Genomic DNA, 25,857 nt, shown 5'->3' with positions numbered 1-25,857 from the left:
TGTCAGTAGTTTCTCCACAACATCTCTGGGTGCAGTGTCTTTGGTTGTCAGTGAAACAAGTGGGATTTTAGTGGTGGCATCAGAATCTTCTGCTTCACCCACGAGTACTCTGAAGAAGTCAAACTGCTTCTACTGCTGAACAAGCTTCATGACATCATGATCGTCACACATAGTGCAAAAAGGCAGGCTGTCAACATTCTGTGATCGCCGATGCACCCATGGTCTGCTGCTGACTTCGCATCCTTTTGAGTTTGCCTTCAGAGGTGAATAAAGAGTAGCATGACTTATGCTACTTGAGTTCCAATGCCCTGAAATCATCCCTAGAATGACTGTTCAGTCTTTGTAAAACATCAAGAGAATAACGCCTGTATCATTAAACAACATCTCCCCTTAATGGGGTTGTCGTGTTTCAGCCAGTTTTAAACTATAGGAGTGCAGAGGGACACCGCAGTACTGTACTTAACGGGGCGGTGTGGCGGTAAAATTAACTAATTCCAATAAAATTCATTTATAATATTGGAATTAGTTAATTTTACCGCCACACCACCCTGTAAGTACTGTACTGCAGTGTCCCCCAGGGCTCATTTAGTTTAAAAATCTGGTTGAAACACAACGACCCTCTTCAAGGGGCGATGTTGTTTAATAATATGGGCGTAAGTATCTCCCAGGTACTTTTTCTCATCACCCACTCATAGTTCTTGCTTTTCCTTCTGCTGATGCTGTGTGCAAGTCACCAGCGCTGCTTTGGCAATATTAGCAACATCATTGATAACCTATCCTTCACTATTATTATTTTACCAGCTGGCACTGTTTGCACTTTTAACTGCATATATCAAGCCAATGTCTGGCCGGCCAGAGCCCTGAAAATATTCAACATGACACAGTATGCTAATACTTGTACTATGGCAGTAGTAGACCCATGTGCACCTCACCCAGCATGCTAAATGTATTTTTAATGGAAATAAAAACACCCAGTCATAGTTCCATTCATTTATTATCAAAAAAATTACAACAATATGCTTTATGTGCTAATGGTATGCCTTTAAACACAGTTACATAGAGCCACCATTGAATTTAAAAAACTCAGAATTTTTCAAAATTTGACATATTTGACCCACAAACCCAAAACTGTGTTGCATCCACCCACATTTTGTTTAGCATCCTCAATACAACTTATCTAAGGTGGGTTCCTGCTATTACCCAAAAATTTAATTTTTTTCCTAGATGACTTTACTCTCTTTGGCCAGCCTATTATAATGGGCAGTCATGCCTATGGGACCCAGTTTTCAACAAGTTTCAGAATTCTTCCTTAGCAAAATTTAGTTCTTCCTGGCACTCCATCTTTAAAGAAGATTGGTCAATTATCTCAGGCCCTGGTGAAGCTTCTGTCTCACAAATAACCGAGAGTGGATCATAATTAGTTTCCTTTTTCACTCCTTCAGAAACACACATCTCCACTGTTGGTTGGCTAGACAAGCTCAAGTCATGGTGCAAATCCTGGCAACTTTCACCTTCATAGTGATTAGAGTTGACCACCTGGTCAGTCTGGTAACATCTCTCTACATGTAATATTAAACTCTCTTTCTCTTTAAAGTGTTTCATGCATCTTACACAGTGGAAAGGTTTTTCTGAGTGAACTTCCTTGTGTCTTATTAGAAGATAACTTTCAGAAAAGCCTTGATGACATTCTGAACACTGAAATGGTTTTTCTTCAGAATGAATTCTCTTATGTTTTATGAAAGAGGAATTATCTGAAAAATGTCTTAAACACTCAGAACACTGATAAGGTTTCTCTCCTGTATGAATTCTCATATGTCTGGCTAAATTAGATTTTAATGAAAAATTTGTCGGACACTCAGAACACTGATAAGGTTTCTCTCCAGTATGAATTCTCATATGTCTGACTAAAGAAGATTTTAATGAAAAATTTGTCAGACACTCAGAACACTGATAAGGTTTCTCTCCAGTATGAATTCTCATATGTATGACTAAAGAAGAATTTTCTGAAAAATTTTTCAAACACTCAGAACACTGATAAGGTTTCTCTCCTCTATGAATTCTCATGTGTTTGACTAAAGAAGAACTTTTTGAAAATTTTTTCATACACTCAGAACACTGATAAGGTTTCTCTCCTGTATGAATTCTCATATGTGTGACTAAAGAAGAATTTTCTGAAAATTTTTTCACACACTCAGAACACTGATAAGGTTTCTCTCCGGTATGAATTCTCATATGTATGACTAAAGAAGAATTTACTGAAAATTTTTTCAAACACTCAGAACACTCATAAGGTTTCTCTCCTGTATGAATTCTCATGTGTTTTTTTAATTTACTTTTATATGGAAAGCTTTTCGAACATTCTGAACATTCAAATGGCTTCTCTCTTGTATGATCTTTCACATGTGTTACTTGATGTGATTTTACAGACAATTCTCTGGGAGACTCTGACTGTTCCTCTGAGTGACCTGCCATTATAAAACTGTGTGTACTTTGTGTTCAAAGGTTTTAGTGACACTTAACTGGCAAACTGTTTCCTCCTACAAAAACTATTAATGTCTTGTTACTGTTAATTATATTTGACAATGAAAACTGAAACATAAATCAATTAGTGAATGTGATTTACTGACACTGATGTAATGATGCTGAGATGGGAGGACAGTGAGGAGGTAAGTGTGATGGAAGATCCAGTTTGTGATGTGACTACACCATTATTAACAAGGTTCCTCTATACCTCTTTGAACTAAATGTGAAAAATGGTGTAAAGAATGAGTTACACATATAACTATACTTGTCATTAACAAACACTGTTTATGACTTACAACATACACTATAAAAACACTCAACAGGGAAGTGTACAAAAACTATATACTGTACACTATTGTTATATGTACAGTTCCTCTGATGTACAGTAAACAATAATACTCAGGCTGATATACTACTGTACTTGTGATGGCTGGTAAACAATAGTACTCAGGCTGATATACTACTGTACTTGTGATGGCTGGTAAACAATAGTACTCAGGCTGATATACTGTACTACTGTACTTGTGATGGCTGGTAAACAATAATACTCAGGCTGATATACTACTGTACTTGTGATGGCTGGTAAACTTTTACTACATGTGACAAAAGTCTTATGAGGGGGTGAATCTTTACACAAGTTTTGAATTATTTCAAAACATATTTCCACAAGGAAGAATAATTTCTTGTCTACTTGTAATTCTTTGGTTCAGTTGGTAATACTTCGTCTATGTCCACTGTTGTTTACCCCTGCACCCAACATAGTGTTCTCACAGTCTACTGCATCTCTTTCCATTGCCTTTTGTTCTTCAGTTCATATCTGTGGGAAGGAAAGTCAAACATATTAGTGAAATAATCCAACAAATAACTCCAATAATATCGACCAACTTAAGAAGATAGAGATACAATATTCACACAGACCTCTCAGCCAGCTATACATGCCAGTGAGGTGGCTGTGACCTGGCTGGGAAAAAATAAAAAAATAAAAAATAAAATAAATAAAATAAAATAAAATAAAATAAAAATTGTGTATTGACCCACATTAATATTTTGCCGACTTCCCTTTCGTCTTCAGACACTCCTCCAAATGGGCAGGAACTGAGCCAGTGAGGTTCTGAAGCCTAGTGGGGTCTACATTTGTCCATATTATCACAAATGGCTGCCTCGACCTTTGTTTCATAGTAACCCATAAGTTATCAGATGCGTTTAGGTCCGGTGAATTGCCAGCCAATCATTAAAACACTCCACTTGACTGTCCATAAGCCAATAAATGATGTATTTAGCAGTGTGGCCCAGCCAATCATTAAAACACTCCACTTGACTGTCCTTAAGCCAATAAATGATGTATTTAGCAGTGTGGCCCAGCCAATCATTAAAACACTCCACTTGACTGTCCTTAAGCCAATAAATGATGTATTTAGCAGTGTGGCCCAGCCCAGGGTTGTGGAGTCGGAGTCGGAGTCGAGGAGTCGGAGGAAATTTCGGCTTGTGGAGTCGGAGTCGGAGTCGGTAAAATTGTCCAGACTCCGACTCCGACTGAAGCTATTCTGTTCCTAAGAACAAATATATGAACTCAGGCATATTCATTGCAGTGATTCCACTGATCCCACTAATTTTCTTAAATTATTAAAAGAATTTATTTCCATTTTATAAGCATTATTATGAATTTATTGTAGCAGGCACAGTATAGCACTATAATTTTGGACGATAGTCTCTTCTTTACCATTTGAAATTTTGAATTATATCAAATTTTGTTTCGTTGAAAACTGCACAGAGGCTCTCAGCTACAAAACAATTAGCTACAACCTGTTTTTGGTGAGATTAAGGCAAATTTAATTTAATAACTTAATCATGTAAGGTTTATCCATTTTCCTTAATAAGGTATTCATTTCTTTAATGTACATAAATATATAACTTTACTTTAAAAGGAATTGTAGGATCATCATTTAGATCCACATCAGATTATGAGCTTAAACAAAATTCATATGCTGAGATCGAACTTTTAGATATACATGTAAATGGTGTTTTCTAGTTAATATCTTGAATTCTTAATAAATTTATTTTTCTTTTGATTGAAACTTTGAAAGTCAAGCCTATCATCTTTTTGTAGTTCTTAAATATCGTCCAGATCATTAATAAAGCTGTAGCAGTATAGCCACGGTGTTTTACTTTTTACCTATGCAGGTTACAACATACAAATTACAATTAGGATGGTAGAAATAGTTGTTACAAATAGGCCAAGGAGTCGGAGTCGGAAGCATAAAAATTTGAGGAGTCGGAGTCGAAGGTTTTGTCTTCGACTCCACAGTCCTGGCCCAGCCAATCATTAAAACACTCCACTTGACTGTCCTTAAGGCAATAAATGATGTATTTAGCAGTGTGGCCCAGCCAATCATTAAAACACTCCACTTGACTGTCCTTAAGGCAATAAATGATGTATTTAGCAGTGTGGCCCCATCCTGTATAAGTCTTCAAGAGCAAGAGGTTGTTACGACCCTTGGGTAGATCGTTACATAAACACAAATTACTTAAGTCTTTTAAATATATTAGTATTTATTATGTTATTAGTCCCAAGTTTCCCCAACAAAGGTCAAGTTCACAGGTCAAAACTTTAACAAGTCAATAAAAATATGAACATTTGTTAAATTGTTCCCACCACCACATATGTACATAAAATAAAATAAAATAAATAATAATAATTAGATAAGAAGTTTGGAAGTGGCAGAATAATGACACACAAAATCAATATCAAGCAATAACAAATCTCAATAGTCAAATGCCAACTCCCAAATCACCAGAGACAGGGTATACTCAACTTAAGACAGCTGTGCCGAGACTGACTAAAGTGTACCAGCCGGTTGCCGACGTCACCTCTCTACCGCCAAATACTGACGTATCATATCCGGATTGGCCAAAACGTAAACTTTATCTTAATGACCCTACTGACATTAGTTCCACTATCTAACCTCTATACAAACATAATACAACCAATAACACACGAGAGAGAACTTGCAATAAACAGGAACACCCACACAGACCGGAGCCCATACACACAGGCAGGCACCCATGCACCCATGTGAACAACCGTTACAATGTTTATGGCACTTGTCAGACCAGATGGACACAAATAGTTACAGCCTCAAAGAATAACATACAGTGTGCCAACCAATCAGGGTCATAAGGACCCTTGGAAAAAACCAACTCTGATTGGAGATTGAAAAGGCCTCCTCGACAGGATAGGCAGTGTAAGAAAAGACGATAGTTTTGGCTGTGGAAGTGTGGGTGTGAGGTTCCTGTGTGTGGCCCAGTGACCGTCGATACTGAAGGATCGGTAATGTGTACCTAACGTTTTCTCTTTAGTCTTGCGGGTGTATAGTGAGCTCCATTTTCCCCCAAGGTATCTAGTTAGAAATAGGATGAACACAGGCGACCTCATGTCAAGTCCTTGCTGAATAAAATTAAAATGGAAAATGTCTATTTCCACTACCCTTCCTAACTAATACAGTAAAGCCTCGGATAAAAACGATTCATCCAACAACTTCTCGTATTTGAAACCCTAGATAATTTAGGACCCGATTCAGTTTACATCCTTATTTCATTAGTATTTGAAACCCTAGATAATTTAGGACCCAATTCAGTTTACATCCTTATTTCATTAGTATTTGAAACCCTAGATAATTTAGGACCCAATTCAGTTTACATCCTGTTTTCACTCGTATTTACGACCAAAATATAATAAAAATAAAATAAAATTTCATTTTCATATAAATAATAACTAAATCCCGATATGCATTATAAAAAAAAAAATTACTGTACAAAAAACGAAGAGCGCCTTGTGCAAAGAAGCTGCCTTGCTAATTTGTGGTAAACAACCCTTTGACCTTGGGGGGCCTTTTGTTTTCACGCATCTGGAACATGAGAAAAACTTTTTCAGGTTTCTTACAGCATATTTGCATCCCTATTCAACATGAGCAAGAAAGCAAGTGATGGTAGTGTTGTTTCAAGAGCTAATAGAAAGTGTCTGAGCTTATTCGAGAAACTACATGTGTTAAAATGATATGAAAAAAGTGAGAGGTCTGTGTATATTATATGGAGCAAGCAATGAACATATTTTCTGAAGTAGATCCATTAACAGAACAAAGCCTTAAAATTTAAATAAATGCAAATGACCTCTACATAAAAATATATAATGAGAAAAGAAAGCAGCTGTGCAAGGTTCTTTCGAGAGCTTTATTATTCGAAAGCCTAAACCATCAACTTCAGCATCATAAGCTGCTTCAAAATCAACTTCAGGTTCAGTAACAGTTTCAGCAACAGCTTTATGGAGCGCTACAGCTTCAGCCAGAGTTGAACTTGATGACTTTGTCATCTGAGTAAAAACTCGCACAATATTCATTGGCTGTCCTTATGTTTTAGACTTTACCGCCATTGGTGAATAGAATTTTAGTTTTACATTCGTAAATATTATTAAAAATATATAAGAACGGTAAATAAGCGTTGCTTTCATATTCATATGTTGAGAAATGACGATATAGGTTTTCATATGTACGCACTTACTGTTCATACGTTGGCGTTCCCAATCGTCTCACCTTATTTCTTTACCATTAGTGGTTAGCTACTTCTAGTGTTCCATTTATTAACATTAAATAGCATTACTTAAAACATACATATAGGTATTCAATTTTTTTTTATTAAGTTCACTACAGCAACAACCAGGGTCTTATTTTCTTCAGTTTCTTATGTAGAACCATCGCCACTCACGAAAACAATGCCGTCTTGTCTCCTTGTGTGTGTTTTAATATTCTACGTATTATTTATGAATTACATTTTTCATTTCGCATATATAAACATTAATTTAATCAAATACATATTCAGTAATAAACAATAATGAATCTTTTGTACATATTCTTAAGACAAATGATGCGGCATCCTTAAATGAGCATGTATATATTGGCGTTCCCCATCCATCTCTTTTTTTTCTTTGCCATTAGTGGTTAGCTACTTCGATACTTAAAACATATACAGTACAGTATACTGTATTAATTTTTTTACATTAAATTTACTACAGCTACAACCAGGGTTTTAATTTCTTCAATTTCTCGTGTAGAACTATTGTCCCAGACTCCTGGCTGTAAACAAAAACAAAAACAATGGCGTCCCATCTCTTCTTGTGCGACCATATTATTATTCATTTATACAGGTTGTACCTCTCTAGTCCGGCATTCTGTGGTCCGGAAACTCCCGTGGTCCGGAACGATTTTAGTTTGTCCAATAGGTAGATAGGCATTTTTTTTTTACTTATCTGAATTATTATTATTATTACAGGAGTATTAAATTTTTGCCCCTCAGGCCCTAATGTGGGTCAGTGACCTATTCCCGGGTGGGCTAATCCCCTTAAAAAAAAAGCCGCGGGAAATTAAGGTTTGTTTACATCCGGCAGTTCGGCTGCTCTCTCTCTCTCTGCTTGTCTATACAGAGTACAACATTTAACCCTTCAATATATATGAGCAGTAAATAAGTGTTGCTTTCATATTCTTATGTAGAGTAATGACGATATATTTTCACATGTGCGCACTTACATACGAGCAGTCTCACTTTTTTTTTACCATTACTGGTTAGCTACTTATATTGTTCCATTTATTAACATTAAATAACATTACAGGTACTTCAAGCAACCATATTCATTTTTTTACATTAATTTTACTACAGCTAAACTCAGGGTCTTATTTTCTTCAGTTTTATATATAGAACCAATCAGTCACTGATTTCGTAAGCTTTAACATAAACAATGCCGGCAGCCGTCTCGTCTCCTCTAATATTCCACGTATTATTAATTCAATAAAAACAAATTCAGAAACATTAAATAATATATATATGAACAGTAAATAAGTGTTGCTTTCATATTCTTATGTAAAGTAATGATATGTTTTCACGTGTGCGCATGCGCACTTACATATGCGATCTCTCTTTTTCTTTACCATTATCGTTAGCTACTTCTATTGTTCCATTTATTAACATTAATAACATTACTTAAAACAACCATATTAATTTTACTACAGCTACAACCAAGGTCTTATTTTCTTCAGTTTTATATGTAGAACCAGTCAGTCACTGGTTTTGTAATCAACGAATACAATGCTGTGTCATTTCCTCGTGTGTTTTAATATTCTACGTATTATTAATGAATTGTATTGCTCATTTTGCACACATGAACACTAATTCAATAAAAAAGACATTCAGTAATAAACAATAATGAATCTTTTGTACATAAGAGAAATGACGCTGTTTACACGATTATGCACGTCGTCTGCATGTTGGCGGGCCGTTCAAACCCGTCGAAATTCAAGTTTCCGCCGTCAAAATTTTTATTTATTTATTTTTGTGTGTGTTCCAATAAAATACGTTAAGAATTAAAAACTCGTGAAATTTGAGAAGCTACTATACGACATTTAACCCTTCAATATGTCTTCAAAGAGACCATGATGCAGAGAAAGTGGTGCTAGTGCTTCCAGGCATAAGCACAAGTCACTATCTATCCAGGAAAAGGGTGAATTTCCATGGTCCGGCACCGGTCAGGTCCCGAGGTTGCCGGACTAGAGAGGTACAACCTGTATTGTATAAGGTGCATTCAGAAACATTATTCAGAGAATCTAGTTTGCACTTTTCATGAATTGTATTGTTTTGGGGGGAAGAAGGTAAAAAGCCACACAAGATATGTAAAGGTTACACTGGGGAAAGCATCTCATTATTATTATTTTATTTGAATGGTAATTAATGATTCACCTTGCACTGCAATATTGGAGGACACATTAACGTCGTTATTCGAGGCTTTACTGTACATTAATTTAAAACAAAGGGTTCCCCCAGTAACAGATGGATGGATACTAAAATGTACATAGTCAAGTGACCCCCTTTATTAACTACAGTACCACCCCGACTGAGTAAAGTAAGTAGACACAAAACCTTTGTTATAAATTGTGACAAGTGGTGTGTTTGTTCATATAACAATAGTCTCACGTGCCTTGGCTGCCTCGCTACGCTACCAAATACATATTATCTTAAGGTGTTGTGTTTCATGGGTGAATTAGGTTGGGATTTGAGGGTTGTTCAATGGCCACAATAATATTCTAAAACTTAACTGTGAGACGAGTCAGTAGAATAGTGTGAAAGGAACAACATATAGATAAATTATATCAAGTTATTTTGGTGTTCAATACAGGCATCCCCCGCATTACGGAAGGGTTACGTCCCAGGAAAATTGACCAAACGTGAAATTACGTAACTCAAAACCTATTTTCCCATTGACTTCCATTATAAAACTGGAGATGCATTCCTAAGGAATTTTTTTGGCCCCCAAAAAGTAATACAAGCACTTTTATGAATGAAAATAAACATTTATAAACACATACAATACAGTACAATACATTAAATAATTTATGATATACCTTCTTAAAACATCCAATGTAATGCCTTTGCAGCTTCTTTTTGCACTACTGCGGTCACTTCCACTTGATGGCCTCTTTCCAGTCATCTTGAATAAGGGTAATGCACTGTACAGTATTACCCCGCCTAACGCGGTTTCACTTAACGCGTTTTATCATATACGCGGTGCCTCGCCAGAGCTGAACTTTCACTTAACACGGATTTTTTCCACATATACGCAGTGAGTGTCCGGCTCGAGACGCTATTTTTAGATTTGCCCCACCCGCCACCCTGCCTGACTGCCTGTTTTAGCTCATAAAATTCATACAAATTACCCGCCAGAATATAATTTACATTGCTGGAATTCTTATAATTTGATGATCATTTTGAATATAAACATCATATTTTTGCATTAGACATACAAATTTTAGATACAAATTTTTCTCAAATTAACTATGTTATCTTTTGTGCAAAATATATGACATTTATATTCAAAATATTCCTGGTCTTACAAGGAATCCAGCAATGTCAATTATATTATCCTAACTTTAATCTGAGGTATTATTTAATACTAAATGTTAAAAACCCTGGAAGGGAGAATTGGTGGGGGGTGGGGGGGAGGGTTGGGACTGACCGCACGGTTGGAAGAGGGGGGAGGGCAAGGTGGGGTACTTTGATTGACAGATAGTGTCGTGAAGATTATTTTGTTTTTTATTAACTGAAGATATTTGTTTTAGCTCATAAAATTCATACAAATTACCCGGTCAGAATATAATTTACATTGCTGGAATTCTTATAATTTGGTGATCATTTTGAATATAAACATCATATATTTTGCATTAAACATACAAATTTTAGATAAAATTTTTTCTCTTGGTAACTATGTTATCTTTTGTGCAAAATATATGACATTTATATTCAAAATATTCCTGGTCTTACAAGGAATCCAGCAATGTCAATTGTATTATCCTAACTTTAGTTTGAGGTATTATTTATTAAAATTTAGTGGTTTTCCCCCAAAAATTTATCTGAGAGGGAAGAGCCGGCAGTGTAGTGTGAGAGGGGGAGGGAGTCGAGTCCATTATTTGAATGGACATTAACTTGGCGACTGTATTTCTCTATTTCTCTTAAGTATTAATTGTGTGCATGGACCATCATAAAATTAAGATGTTATTTTTACTACAACATAGGTATGTGCCTTCAAAAAGTGGAGTTTGGGGGTCGGGCCGGTTTCTATTGGAATTAATCCCATATGTTCTGTTGTTCACTTAACGCGGGACCCTCTGGGTTCAATTGACCGCGTTAAGTGGGGTACAACTGTACTGTACTTAGTGTATGTTTGTAAAAGTTAAATCCAACTGCTGGGGCGAGAAACATGTGCGCACACTGGATGTAAACAATGGACTGACTCCTCGTGGCGATGACACCCTTGGCGGTAGCAAACACCAAGAAATCCACACAAAACAAATTATAATTTAAAAAAAAATTATAATTTTATATAGTGATTTTTTTTAATTTGTTAAAATTTACCCCAATTTCCGTAAGGGCGGATTTATGGGCCATAACGCGAAATTATTGGTCATACTTTACAAATTCCGTAGGAGTGAAATTCCGTAACCCGGGCTTTTGTAACACAGGGGATGCCTGTATTATGACTGGAACGTTTAATGTGATATTGTACTTAATTATCTCTTAGCCATAATATTTAATTCAGGAAAGAATGTTGTATACAAGTTATTTCACTTTTCATGTGGGTGATTGGAAGAACTAAATGAGTGTTATTTCTAGACACATTAAAGACCTACTATTTTAACAATGGTTAAATTTTTGGTGTGACGTGTTCACAGTTTGAGAAGCGTAAATATTAATTAAGTGTGTTTAAATTGGTGACATTAAACTGATCAGAATTGTTACCTCACCGATATCTAGATGATGAGTGGCCCGCATATAATTATTTGCTAGATTCAGATACCCTATTGATTTAAGTTAGTGTCAGTTTCAGTACTGTGACGTAGAAGCAACTGGTCAATAGTTTAACAAATTGTGAGCGTTGATAGATCGTGGGAGTATTGCACTATGTCGCCACACCGCCCCGTGACCATAGCCCGTGCCAGGATTGTCAATAGCCCAGATAGTGTACACCCTGATGACAAGACAATTTGCCGGTCACGTAGTTGTAATTCATCACCACCGCGGGTTACTCATAGACGGCGTGTTGTGAGTGCATCACGGGCACCTGAGGTCGTATCACCTAGGACCAGTGACGATTGTCTTGCTATCAATGTTCCCCTGTATCCCCTGAACTTACCTTGACCGATGCTCTATCAGGGGCTCACTCGTCCGCACTGCCCATTCGGAAAACTGTACAGGTATTTAATCCAGACAAGCTAAGACACTTAAGTATTCTGGAGAAGAACCAGGCCATTGAGACATGGTTAGACATCAGTGCAAGAGCTACCCGAGCTTTATATAAGGGTTGTGAACGTGTGACCGCCGCTCTCTCGTTATGTCGTAGGGCCGCTAGTAGTCTCCCAACAGAGGAGCCCTTCACGAGGATCTGTGACTATGACGAATTTGAGACAAATTTCTGGAAAAAATTCTCGACGTCAAATGTTAGATAACGAGACGTCCGACGTCTTCGCCACACGTCTCCGTTCAGTATTAAACAATGCTAACGTTGCTCCCCGACTTTTACAAGAGGCCTATGACGCGTTCCTTGTACTGTTGTACATTTCAGGGTTGCCAGCCTGGTTAGCACCACGTGTGGACCCATCAGCTACGATCAAAACGTGCACTGCGAAAGACAAATTATTTGGGAGTTGGAACAGAGTACGCTTTCCATAGGCTGCCCCCTCCACCTCCCGTGCCTGTGACAGATATATCACAATCACGACCCCACGTAACTGGTGCAGATCAACCTCATTATAACCCGTTGGCTCTCCCGCCCCACACGCACTCAATGGATCCACCACCGCTAGTGTGCTGGAATTGCAATCAGCGAGGTCATCGGCAAATGCATTGCCCAAAATTACGAGCCGGACAGCGCTACTAGAGCTCAGATGAAGAAAAACCCACAACTTTCCCCAGACAGGCCACTGATTGAGATAACTAAGTGGAGTCCACCTAACTGCATTTATTGACACCGGTAGCCAGGCCACGATTATTAAGAAAAGTGCATACATAAAACTTAGTCCCACCGGTCGGCTTGTCAGGTCTAATAAGCAGATATCCACCGTTAGCGGTGAAGCAGTGTTGATCACCGGACAGTGTCCACTGTCCACTTGACGTAACTGTAGGGAAGTCATTGGTTAGACATGCCTGTTTAGTTGTTGGTAATCTAGTATTTCCTGGAGACATCTTAATAGGAATGGATTTCTTACGACGTTTCAACTTTGAGTTATCCATAATAAAATTCCCCAAATTAAGTTATTTGTGTCTAAATAATGTAAAGTACCCTGTAAAACTTTTCATGCACGATCCAGTCGTCGTGGTTACGAGTCGTAGACCTAAATATCAGAAGGAAATGCCGGAGTGGATGTTAGATCCTACAGTCACGGGTAATCAGTCGGTGTCTCCACCCATCCCTGTCTCCGGTATACATTGTTCACGCTCTAGTCGAGAAACATTGCCCCCCTGAAGCACTAACTCTTATTAAGGCAGCCATAGGGAGGCCCGTAATGTGGTTAAGGTAGAGGGGAGGTTAAATTTTCTTGTAATTCCCCACCACATTTCTACTATAGTCAACCGCACTGTTTTTCTCCCCGTCGTGAATGTTACTAAACACGCTGTCCGCCTGAGAAAAGGGGACGGATTAGCCCATGCTACCATAATACCAGTGGCGTCAGTCATAGGACCGACAAAGCCAACACCTCAAATTTGCGCGGTACACGCTAGTGCTCCTAACCTTGCAGACACGAACCCACGCTCTGAAGGCCCCGTACTGAGTAAAGATGTTGACCAGATGATTAGATCTATGAACCTGACACACTTGAATCCTGCTGAAAGACTCCCCATTTGGGACATTCTACGATCCTTCCCTCACTTGTTCTTACAATATGAAGGTGATATAGGCTTCTTACCTGATATAGAACACACTATCCCTACTGGAGAAAGTGCACCTGTACAAACAAGACAATGACAACTACCTGAATGCGCCCGGCAGGTGATTAGAGAAGAATGCCAGAAAATTTTACAACAAGGTGTGATTGAACCTAGCTCTTCACCTTGGTTGTCACCTGTTGTTTTAGTGAAGAAACCTGACGGGTCATTTCGCCTCTGTGTGGATTACCGTAAAATAAACGATCTAACAGTAGCAAATTCGTACCCGTTGCCACACATTCAGGGTATTTTAGATGACTTTGCAGCTGCACAATATTTTACTACGTTAGATGCTAAAGCGCCTTATTGGACTATAACTGTAGCGGAGAAAGATCCCGCTAAAACAGCATTTTCTGATGGGTGCGCCTATACTGTACCAGTTTCGACGCATGCCATTCGGCTTAAAAACTGAGCCGTCTTCATTTCAACGAGCCATTAATTTCACCTTGTCTCCCGTCCCCGGTAAACACTCGTTAACCTACCTTGATGATGTTATTTATTCCAATTCATTTGAGGGTCACCTACACCACCTAAAGGGGACCTAACATTACTAGATAAGGTGGGATTTAAATTAAACGGGGAGAAATGTACCTTTGCCGCGCAGACCTTTAAATTCCTGGGGTTCCAGTTATGACCAGATGGTATTAGACCCGACCCAGATAAAAACCGAGCTATTGTTGACGTGCCCAGACCCCGGACCGTTAGGGAAGTACGCCAACTACTAGGTGCGTGTAGCTATTTTCGGAGACACATAGATCACTATGACAGCTCCACTCACACAACTGACCAAATCAAACACTAGATTTAAATGGGAACCCGAACACCAGGCAGCGTTTAACCAACTACGGGAGAAGTTGACTCAGAACCCGGTATTAAAGTTACCTAATTTTGATGCACCATTCGAGGTCCACGCTGATGCCAGCGGCCTAGCTATAGGAGCGTGTCTTGTGCAAAGAGATTTTGATACTAACCCTCGTGCCATAGCATACTTTAGCCGTAAATTAAGAGGTGCCGAATTACGCTATAGCATCACCTATAAGTAAGCTTTAGCAGTGGTTGATAGTGTCCGATACTTTGAACTGTACGTATTTCAACGCCACTTTAATATTTTTACAGAACATCGTGCACTAACAACTATCTTTAAAAAGAAGACACGTTGTCCCCGTATGTCACGCTGGGGTAGTGAGTTAGCCACTCATTCATATATAAACCCTGCGCCACTCATCGTGTACCGGACGCTCTGAGCCGTAACATGGCCACTATTAACGGCGAGGTGAATATTGAAACCTAAGATCACACTGATCTTAGGATGTTACAAATTATTAACTACCTAGGAGGAGGCCCCGTTCCTCTGTCAACCGCGTTAATCACATCTCTTAGTTGATGAAGGTAGCAGCCAGCCACAGTTTCGCCTTGTAATACCTAAAGTACTACGTCTAGCAGCTTTCAAATTGGCTCATTCCGCTTGTAAAGGCTTGGCCTTTGGGATATAGTTCCCCTGCCAGGAAAGTAAAAAACCATGGGTTTCCAAGTAGTAACAAACAACCATTAGAAATTGACATCTCTTTAATACTAAAATAATCACAATAATTTAACTCTGACACCACTCACACAAATATTAAATAAACAGCACTGGAGTAAAACAGTTACTTGAAACTAAACAATCAATACAACAAAGAACAGGTATTTCCTACTGCTGCAGATGAATCTTCCTCCTAACCAGCAAGGTAGAATGTTCTGGTAACACGGTGATCCGCTCTGAGGGGGAAGGTACAGGGCAGTTTCCTCACTTGGCGCCGGCGTTGGTAGGCGATGTCTTGCCACACAGGAGAGACGCCAGGGCACGGTCGGTGGATAGGGAGTGGAGGAGGCGGCGATCACGTGGCAGCCGCGGCAGTAGCTGGAGTAGGTGACCGGAGTTGACAGCCGAATAGTGAAGGACTAGGGAATCGCCCTCGGAGCCTCAGATGAGTACACAACCAGAGTTGGAATCGAACAGCGGGGTGAAGTAACAGCTGTGGTAACGACTGGATTGTGTCTGGCGTTGCGTATTTTGGGGCACCCAAGGTTTTAATTACGGATCGGGGTAAAGAATTCACGGGGAAAATATTTAAGGACGTATGTGACCTTCTCAAAGTTCACACGGCACTAACCACAACATCATCATCATCCTCAAGCAAACTGGCTGGTTGAAAGAACAAATAGAACCATCAAAGACCCTCTATCCATTCTCAGTCACAATGATCCTCACACTTGGGATGAACAATTAAATTTTGTACAGCTTGCCTTAAATACAGCCGTCCATCAGTCGCTGGGCACTCAACCTATATTCCTCCTAACTGGGTTACCAGGTCGTTTCCAATCAGGTCTTATCAATGCTTGATAGGCTTAGAAGAACCAACATCAATATCATGCACCACGGCAGTAGTACAGCCAGGCCTGTCTTGGAAGACAAGAGGATGATGTTGGGTGGCGGCCAGCACGTCAGCTCTCTGGTGTCCCGGTAGACGCTGTAGCTTCTCCTGCAACTCCACGGAGTTGGACTGCCAAACACTGACTGATGACAGGGCGAGTGGACTTGCCCCTTCTTTCTCACCATCTACCAAGAAAGTGTCAATGGCACACACGGGAACTGGATCATCAGCAACAAATGGGGGTGCTGGGCGTGTGTGGTACAGCTTGATGGTGTTGACATACCATAAGCGCTATAGTTGGCGCCTGTCGGGGTAGAGATAATATAATGTGTGGGGATTACCTTCTTCACCACTCTATATGGCCCACTGAACTTCGCATGGAGCGGCTGTCCATGTCTCAGCAAGAGAATGAGTACTTGATCTCCTATCTGGAACTCTCTGTGTCTGGCACGCTTGTCGTACCATGTCTTGGTCTTGGACTGCGACTGCTGTAAGTGGTCTGCAGCAAGGCTCCAACATCCTAGAAGCTTTTCTCTAACATCATCTACTAAACTTAACACACCAATGCTCTCTTCACTACTGCCTAACAATCTATCTCTAACTATGTGCAAAGGACCTCTTACTTGATGAGCGAACAGTAGAAGTATGAGAAACCAAATGGATGATATTAGGGCCTTAGCAGTAACTTTCCTAAGAGGTACAGCATGCAAGTACCTAGTGGAGGTATCAATGACAGTAAATAAATATTCAAGCCCACTAGAACAGGGGTTCTCAACCAGGGGGAAATTCCCCCCAGGGGGGGAATTTCAGGTTTTCAGGGGGATTGTACTAATATGGAAAAAACAAAGGATTTTCAGTATTATATGCATATTATTTGGAATGCACTTTTTGAGGCAGACAATCTTGGAAAGGAGGGGGGAATGACATTCTGACATATGGTGAAAGGGGTGCATGGGGCAAACAAGGTTGAGAACCACTGCACTAGAAGTTTTAGGCAGAGGGCCTACAATGTCAGACTGTACTGTTGTAATGGGCTCAGGTACGTGAGGTACTCTTATAAGTGCAAAAGGTGGAATAGCCTGATTGGCTTTGCCTACCTTTTGACAAAAATGACAGTACCTACAATATTTAGTGACATCTCTCCTCATACCTGGCCAATAGAATTTTCTGGCCAGCCTGTTGAACGTCTTTCGGACACCTTGATGTCCAGAAAAGCGATAGTCATGGGCCAGAGCTAGAACATCTTGTCTGTAAGTGTGTGGGAGAACTATTTGAGTGACAGACGCCCAGTCCGCATCTTCCTCCGACATGGACGGTGGGAGCCAGCGGCGGCACAAAACACCGTCTTGACTGAAATATCTCGTGGTAGGGTCTGAATCATTGGCAGAACCGGACACCTGGTAAAACAAGAGCCGTAATGAATCGTCTTGCTCTTGCGCAGCTATTAAAGCAACTCTCCCGGTCACAGCATTAACTGCGTAAGAAATGTCTTGGGAAGCAACTGGGTTAGCAAAAAGTCCTTTTAAGGAAAGTGAATCATCTACATCAGGAGTTACATTATGATCATTAGTCACTGACATAGAACGAGTCACAGCACACAAAGGGAAAACTCCGGGCATATCATCTTCAAGTTGTTGCAGCTCTGCGGTAGACTCTGGTCTTTCCCGCAGCACAGGAGGTGGGGTTACGTTCCCCATTTGACCTCCCGCCAAATCGTTACCGAGTATGAGGTCCACTCCAGCAACAGGCAGCTCGTGCACGCAGGCTACGTTAGCTATCCCTGAAAAACAAGAAGACTTGACACGTACTAAAAACAAAGGAGCTACACCCTGACCCCAAAGAGATCCCAAAACGACGTATTTGTCAGTCTTCCTCGCCGCAACAACACCCTCTTTGATGAGAGTTTGGAGACAACCCGAGTCTCTCAAAATAGTGATTGGTGTTTCGACACCATCAACTTCTACCGTGCCTTGTGACAAAAAGGGACGAAAGGGACGTCTGGGTCCTTCGCAAAACTCTCCTGGAAAGGATCAAAGTCTCGTGAGGCAAGAACCGAAACTGCACTCTCTCGTGCTTCACCTTTTGTGGAAACTAACGCTATTGGCATGCTGTCAGCCTTGCTCAAACCCGCCATCACTCCAACTGGTGACGTATTAGTCTCTTCAGTAACAATCATAGCTGGTCTGCCCGTATTTGGCTGCAGCCTTGTCCAACAAAACTCTGCCTTATGACCTGCCTTCCCACAGTAACTACAAGCGTATGTAGAAAATTTGGAAGCCCCTTTAGGTGACGAACGCGTCCAGCTCCTCCTGTCACGCACAAAATTACCATTGTTAGTATTCCCTTGTCTCGCTCTGTGGAGAGAGGGATTAAAAGTCCTTTGAACCTGTGGGGGCATAACATCTTTGTTAGTCCTACCATGCCTCAAAACAAATCCATCAGCATGCTTAGTAGCCTCTTCAATAGTACTAAATTCCCTATCTAACAAGTATAAGGTAACCTCTTCGTCGATGGTTCTCAAAAATTCCTCTGTGAGCATTAACTCAATCAGGGAGTCAAAATCACTCACTTCCTTGGAGTGTAACCACTTTAAGAATACCTCTCTTTCACTCCTAGCAAATTCAAGGTGGGTCTGCTCTGCCCTTTTACGGAGGCCACGAAAGCGCTGTCTGTACACTTCAGGAACAAGGGCATAAGCCTTCAACACTTCCTCCTTAATACATAAATAATCCTTAGCGTCACTGTCTGTAAGAGACGAAAAAACACACACAGCCTTACCTGCAAACGCTTGAAGCAAAATGGGCCAAAACTTTATAGGCCACTCTAAAGTGGTAGCAAGTCTCTCGAAAGCAATGAAAAACTCATCAACTGTTTCCTCTGAAAAAGTGGGCATTAGCCTAGCAGCACGTGCTGGATCAAACTGAGAAAAACTAGATCTGGGGGTGAGGCCATCGGTGTTAGAAGGGTTACTCTGACTGAGCTGTATACGCAATCGCAAGTTTTCTGAATCTGCTTCTTTCGCTTTACCTTCAGCCTCCGCCTGACGTATTCCAACTTCTTTCGCTATACAGTAGCTTCAGCCTCTTTCGCCTTAGCTTCAGCTTCTGCCTGACGTATTCTAACATCTTTCGCTATAGCTTCAGCTTCTGCCTGACGTATTCTAACATCTTTCGCCTTAGCTTCAGCTTCCGCCTGACGTATTCCAACTTCTTTCGCTATACAGTAGCTTCAGCCTCTTTCGCTATAGCTTCAGCTTCTGCCTGACGTATTCTAACATCTTTCGCCTTAGCTTCAGCTTCTGCCTGACGTATTCTAACATCTTTCGCCTTAGCTTCAGCTTCCGCCTGACGTATTCCAACTTCTTTCAATTTTATTTGCGACTCGAGAAGGCGTAATTCATCAGTCACTGACCGTGACTAAGCTACGTTAACTTGACTAGCTTCACCGTGGTCTTCTCTTAAGTCAACATCAACACTATCTCCAAACAGCTGACTACTTACCGCGTTAAATAATTTTACTTTACTGGCGCTGCTAGAAATTACCACACCATAATATTCGCAAATTAATCTTAACTCATGTGCATTTAATTTTGAAACTTCCTCCTCAATGGAAGGATTACCTGATGCAAGTGCAGCCACATCATCTTGGCTAATGATAACCATGACGGCTAAAATAAAAAAAAATAAATAAAACACAAAAAGAATATCACAAGTGTCAAAAGGTCGTCAGTGAATCCTGGCAAGGTCGCCAAAACTGTTACGCTGTCTCTTAATTTGCTTTAATATCCAAGGTTCCAGGCGTAACCAAACAAAAAGAAAAATGAAGTAAATCAATAGGGAATAAAACTAAATAAAGTAAACCTTTAAGAATTTAATTAAATAAAATACTAACACAATGAAGAGCCTCGTAGGCTGTCACAACATATTGATTCACTATCGAAACCTTTAAGACACAAATGATACTAAAACTTCGAAACATCAAAAGAATAAAAATAAAGCATTGGATTACGTTAACACTGCATAAACAAATAAAATAACTAACAGTGAAATTAACTATGGTGAAACAACACTGAATTACTTAAATGTAACTAAGCAAACACTGATGGACACATAAGAGACATGAATAGGTACTCACATAGATATACCACATTGGTGGCGACAGGAACAACGCAATAATAAATTAAAGTATCAGTAACAGGTGACGGGAGTCACTCAAAAGAACATGTACTGAATGACAAGAGGACTGGACTGAACTCTGTCTGCTGATGGAGTGCTATATATAGGGTCGGCTCCCGCCAATGCGACCAGCCAGTGAAACATGGGTCGTTTAACGATGCAGATGGTCGTTAGAGAAACAAAGAATGCTTATTACAATACTAAATGAAGAAATAAGATGGGCTTGAACAAATAATAACAGTTAAAACCTTAACAGCACAGGGTAAGGTGACTAGATTATATAATAGTAAATATAACACATCATTACAGGAATAATATGGAACAACATGGAAGCATGTTATATAAAATAATAGAAAAAATACGACACGGTCGTAACAATGCGTGTACAGCATATATATATATATATATATATATATATATATATATATATATATCTTGATAAAATCACACGGGGAAAAAGGAAACAATGTGATTTTATCAAGATTTATCTTATCCACGTTTTCATTGTGGAGCTACATGGAGAAAAAATTTATATATATACCTGTATACAGGTTGTACCTCTCTAGTCCAGCATTCTGTGGTCCGGAAACTCCCGTGGTCCGGAACGATTTTATTTTGTCCAATAGGTAGAGAAGCAGCTTTTTTTTTTTTACTTATCTGAATTATTATTATTATTACAGGAGTTTTACATTTTTGCCCCTCAGGCCCCAATGTGGGTCGGTGACCTATGCCCGGGTGGGCTAATCCCCATAAAAAAACAACAACAACAAAGCCACGAGAAATTAAGGTTTGTTTACATCAGGCAGTTCCACTGCTCTCTCTCTCTCTCTCTTTGCTTGTCTATACAGGGTACAACATTTAACCCTTCAATATATATATGAGCAGTAAATAAGTGTTGCTTTCATATTCTTATGTTGAGTAATGACGATATGTTTTCACATGTGCGCACTTACATACGCGCAGCCTCACTTTTTTTTACCATTAATGGTTAGCTACTTATATTGTTCCATTTATTAACATTAAATTACATTACAGGTACTTCAAACAACCATATTAATTTTTTTACATTAATTTTACTACAGCTACAATCAGGGTCTTATTTTCTTCGGTTTTATATGTAGAACCAATCAGTCACTAGTTTTGTAAGCTTTAACATAAACAATGCCGGCAGCCGTCTCGTCTCATCGTGTGTTTTCATATTCCACGTATTATTAATAGATTGTATTGTTAATTTTGCACACACAAACATTAATTCAATAAAAACAAATTCAGAAACATTAATTAAAATATATATGAACAGTAAATAAGTGTTGCTTTCATATTCTTATGTAAAGTAATGACGATATGTTTTCACGTGTGCGCACTTACATACGCGATCTCTCTTTTTTCTTTCCCATTATCATTAGCTACTTCTATTGTTCCATTTATTAACATTAAATAACATTACTTAAAACAACCATATTAATTTCACTACAGCTACAACCAAGGTCTTATTTTCTTCAGTTTTATATGTAGAACCAGTCAGTCACTGGTTTTGTAATCAATGAAAACAATGCTGTCATTTCCTCGTGTGTTTTAATATTCTACGTATTAATAATGAATTGTATTGCTCATTTTGCACACAAACATTAATTCAATAAAAGAGACATTCAGTAATAAACAATAATGAATCTTTTGTACATAAGAGAAATGACACTGTTTACACGATTATGCACGTCGTCTGCATGTTGGCAGACCGTTCAAACCCGTCGAAATTCAAGTTTTCGCCGTCAAAATTTTTATTTATTGTTTTTGTGTGTGTGTTCCAATAAAATACGTTGAATTAAAAACTCGTGAAATTTGAGAAGCTACTATACGACATTTAACCCTTCAATATGTCTTCAAAGAGACCATGATGCAGAGAAAGTGGTGCTAGTGCTTCCAAGCATAAGCACAAGTCACTATCTATCCAGGAAAAGGGTGAATTTCCATGGTCCGGCACCGGTCAGGTCCCGAGGTTGCCGGACTAGAGAGGTACAACCTGTATATATATATATATATATATATATACACATCTCCCCGACTTATGACCTACACGACTTACGACCACTCGCACTTACTACCTGCCTCAGTAGTACCAAAATTTTGTCAAATTACATATTTTCGAGTCCCAACGTCAGTACAGACAAAATTTTCGTTTGTAATTCACTTTAAAATGGCTGGTAAGCTTAAAAGTGAGAGTTTTGTGGTGCTGAGAAGAAAAAGAGACACCTATTTTAGATTTTTTATGTATTAAATTAATCATTTTCGACTTAGGACCATTTCGACTTACGACCTGGATGTGGGTCTCTAACCCCGTCGTAAGTCGGGGAGGAGCTATATATCTAGGTAAACCCCGTTATTCATTGCCTCGGTACTCGTAAACCTGTTTATCCACAATCAATTTATTGTTACCCATTTCCACTATTCACAATGGTTGCCCTTACGAGCAAAAATTGGGAACAATGTGCCTCAACCGTAGCGTAGGACAGAGTGTGTACGTTGGTTGCTCTGGTGTGAGAATAGGTTATTTTTGGTGTAGTACTCAAATCTGACCTTCAATTTTTTGGCTAATTAAAATGTTGCAAAAAATGTACATTTTCATTTTAACGGAACTGCTAATTTGCACAAAGATGGTCAGATCTGAGTAAAATACGCCAAAAATAACTTATTCTCATCCAATAGGAACCAACTAACCTAACCTATTCTCATACCAAAGGAACCAACCAACCATCCTATGTGTAAAAAAAAAAAAAAAAAAAAAAAGTAATTTGCACCAAAGATTAATGTCAGAATCATCTACAACAGCAAGAAAACTAGCAAAGAAATATATTCATGTGAAAAAAGGTGATGGGTGGATAATGGAAAATAACCACAAATATTATGAATTGTTTATGATTACATAATAATAGCCATCATTTGATTAATAATCAGGCAAAGGTGTAGAAAAATGGAAACGACAATGCATAGAACCTAATAGAACCTGACAATCTTTTTATTTACTCTATCCTGCTTCACAATTCTCCTCCCTGTGCCATTTTTGTTGTTTACCTCGCTGAATACCTGTTCAAGAGACGTTTCCTAAATGATGGTGAATGCTTCCACGTATTCCTCCTCACCATTGCTGATGTATAACAACCTCAATATTAGGGTAAGTTGCTTAACATATAAATTAACACGATAATGCATAGAACCAAAGAGAGCCTGACCTAACATCACCGCGTTCATTCCCATCAATATTTGCAGTACATGAAAATAACTGTTGCCTGGGATAGAAAATAATAAAAAACACTATGAAAATTTATTAAAGATGAAAATAAAAAATAAAAAGGTAATTATAAAGGACTAACCCACGAGCGATAATGACTGAGAACATCCATAAAAGCACCGGATTTTCATTGTTATATTATAGTGGACACTGTTGTAGTTTATGGAAATATGTTAAAAAACGGATATTTTAAAATAATGCTACTTAACGTTTGTGGGCATGAAGAACAGACCTACCTAACCTTACCTAACTTCCCCAGTATATTAAACAGAAAGAACTTACTATGATATGGTGAAATTTGAGGCATTTTCTGGATGTGAGATGATACGGCCGCATCGGTGCTATGCAGCCCTGGTGGGTTAGTCTCTTATATTAACCAATAAAATCATTGTTAATATGCCTGCAATGATCTCGCTGCTTGGTGGTTATGCGCTGGTGCCAAAATCACCTTCATTTGTTCTGTATTTTATTTATTTACCAATTTTTTAATAGTTTTCTTTATTAAATAATTAATATTCATGTAAAAAAAAGACAATACTTCTAGAGTCGTCTGCATACATGCGTAATTTCTATTCTTTAAAATAATAACTTACAATTTGTCACTAATAACAGAGCGACTGTTAGTGGTGACGAAACGGATTTGTTATTGGCAGTCCGACTAATTACCCAAATGTACCCAAATGTAGCCGCAATGAAGTCAAATAATGGTCCTACATGAATAAATCGGACTGCCAATCACTTCTCGACTAGTATTTGGTGACACAAAGTCACAAAAAATTGGAAAACTTACTTTAATCTGAGTTAATACATCGCGTGCATGTACCAAGGGAGCGAGGAATTACCCAAATGTAGTCACAATGAAGTCAAATGATGGTCGTACAAGTGTAAATCGGGCTGTGAATCACTTCTCGATTATTACTTGGTGTCATAAAGATTAAATTAAGTTTACCAATTTTTTGTGATTTCGTGACACCAAATACTAGTCGAGGTTAGGTTAGGTTAGGTTCGGTACATGCACTCGATCTATTAACTCAAATTAAATTACGTTTTCCAATTTTTTTTTACTTTGTGACACCAAATACTAGTCGAGAAGTGATTGGTAACCCGTTTTATTCATGTAGGGCCATTAATTGACTTCACTGCGGCTACATTTGGGTACATTTGGGTAATTAGTCGGATCCGTTATTGGTGACGAAATGGAATGTATCCCTGGTGCATATATGGTATACCGTAAGCAACATGTGTTCATACTCAATGAAAATAAATACTAGAATACTTACTTAAACCCCTGTATATCTTTGAAACCATTTAAATACGTATGGAATTATATATATTATACATGGTATATAAATCAATCCAATACATCAATGTTTGTGAGCTACCGAAAGTTAACAATGGCAGAACAACGAAAACAAAGGCTCTGAATTATATTCATCATTTAACTACTCTAAATTCATGAATCCATATATGTGAACATTTCCACCCTTACTACACAAGAAGATTAACATGTCCAAATATTACCTTTGATGAAAACCAGTCCAAAAAAAGAGAAATGGCGAGAATAAAAGCAGACCGACCGTTAAGTTCCTCCAATATCTCACAACGTATTTACTGTCTAGGGTCTAGACGACTAGCGCCAATGTTGCCACGTTTACTCGGCCAAATTTCCCTAGGAGGGGGCCCTCAAAATTCCCCTTTTTTTGACATGAAATTTCCCTAAGGTGTCTATACCATTCGCATTAAAATATTGTTAACCCTTTTTGTGGAGAATTATGGATACATCTAGTATATGAATGTCTTAACTATTAAAATTAGCGATAATTAAAGAGTAGATATTCACATTTTAATGTTTGGGGTTTTTGGTCTTGTATATATGTTACAAGAACAAAGCAGGGAACTCCCATAGTAGGGATATGACACACACTTGAAATTTTCTGTCCTT

The 25,857-nt window shown here is 38.8% G+C and overlaps 1 protein-coding gene across 1 annotated transcript; it reads right to left on the bottom strand.

Moving 5' to 3' along the window:
• Positions 1-975: 975 nt before the first annotated feature.
• Positions 976-25,540, bottom strand: LOC121867002 (zinc finger protein 239-like). The gene is made up of 2 exons (XM_042366756.1): positions 25,437-25,540; positions 976-3,340 (listed from the first exon to the last, which is right to left on the bottom strand). Exon 2 carries the CDS (start codon positions 2,470-2,472, stop codon positions 1,297-1,299), a length of 1,176 nt encoding a protein of 391 aa, XP_042222690.1. The 5' UTR covers positions 2,473-3,340; positions 25,437-25,540; the 3' UTR covers positions 976-1,296.
• Between the last annotated feature and the right edge of the window lie 317 nt (positions 25,541-25,857).

This window comes from Homarus americanus, unplaced genomic scaffold (assembly GCF_018991925.1).
Source record: "Homarus americanus isolate GMGI-L3 unplaced genomic scaffold, GMGI_Hamer_2.0 scaffold36347, whole genome shotgun sequence".
NCBI classification, from domain to species: domain Eukaryota; kingdom Metazoa; phylum Arthropoda; class Malacostraca; order Decapoda; family Nephropidae; genus Homarus; species Homarus americanus.
The sequence above is the reverse complement of the archived record's forward strand: the minus strand, read 5'-3'. Positions and strand labels throughout refer to the sequence as shown.

Bases quoted from the DNA above. Each gene is read 5' to 3' on its own strand.
- LOC121867002 (XM_042366756.1), bottom strand. From the start codon at position 2,472: ATGGCAGGTCACTCAGAGGAACAGTCAGAGTCTCCCAGAGAATTGTCT.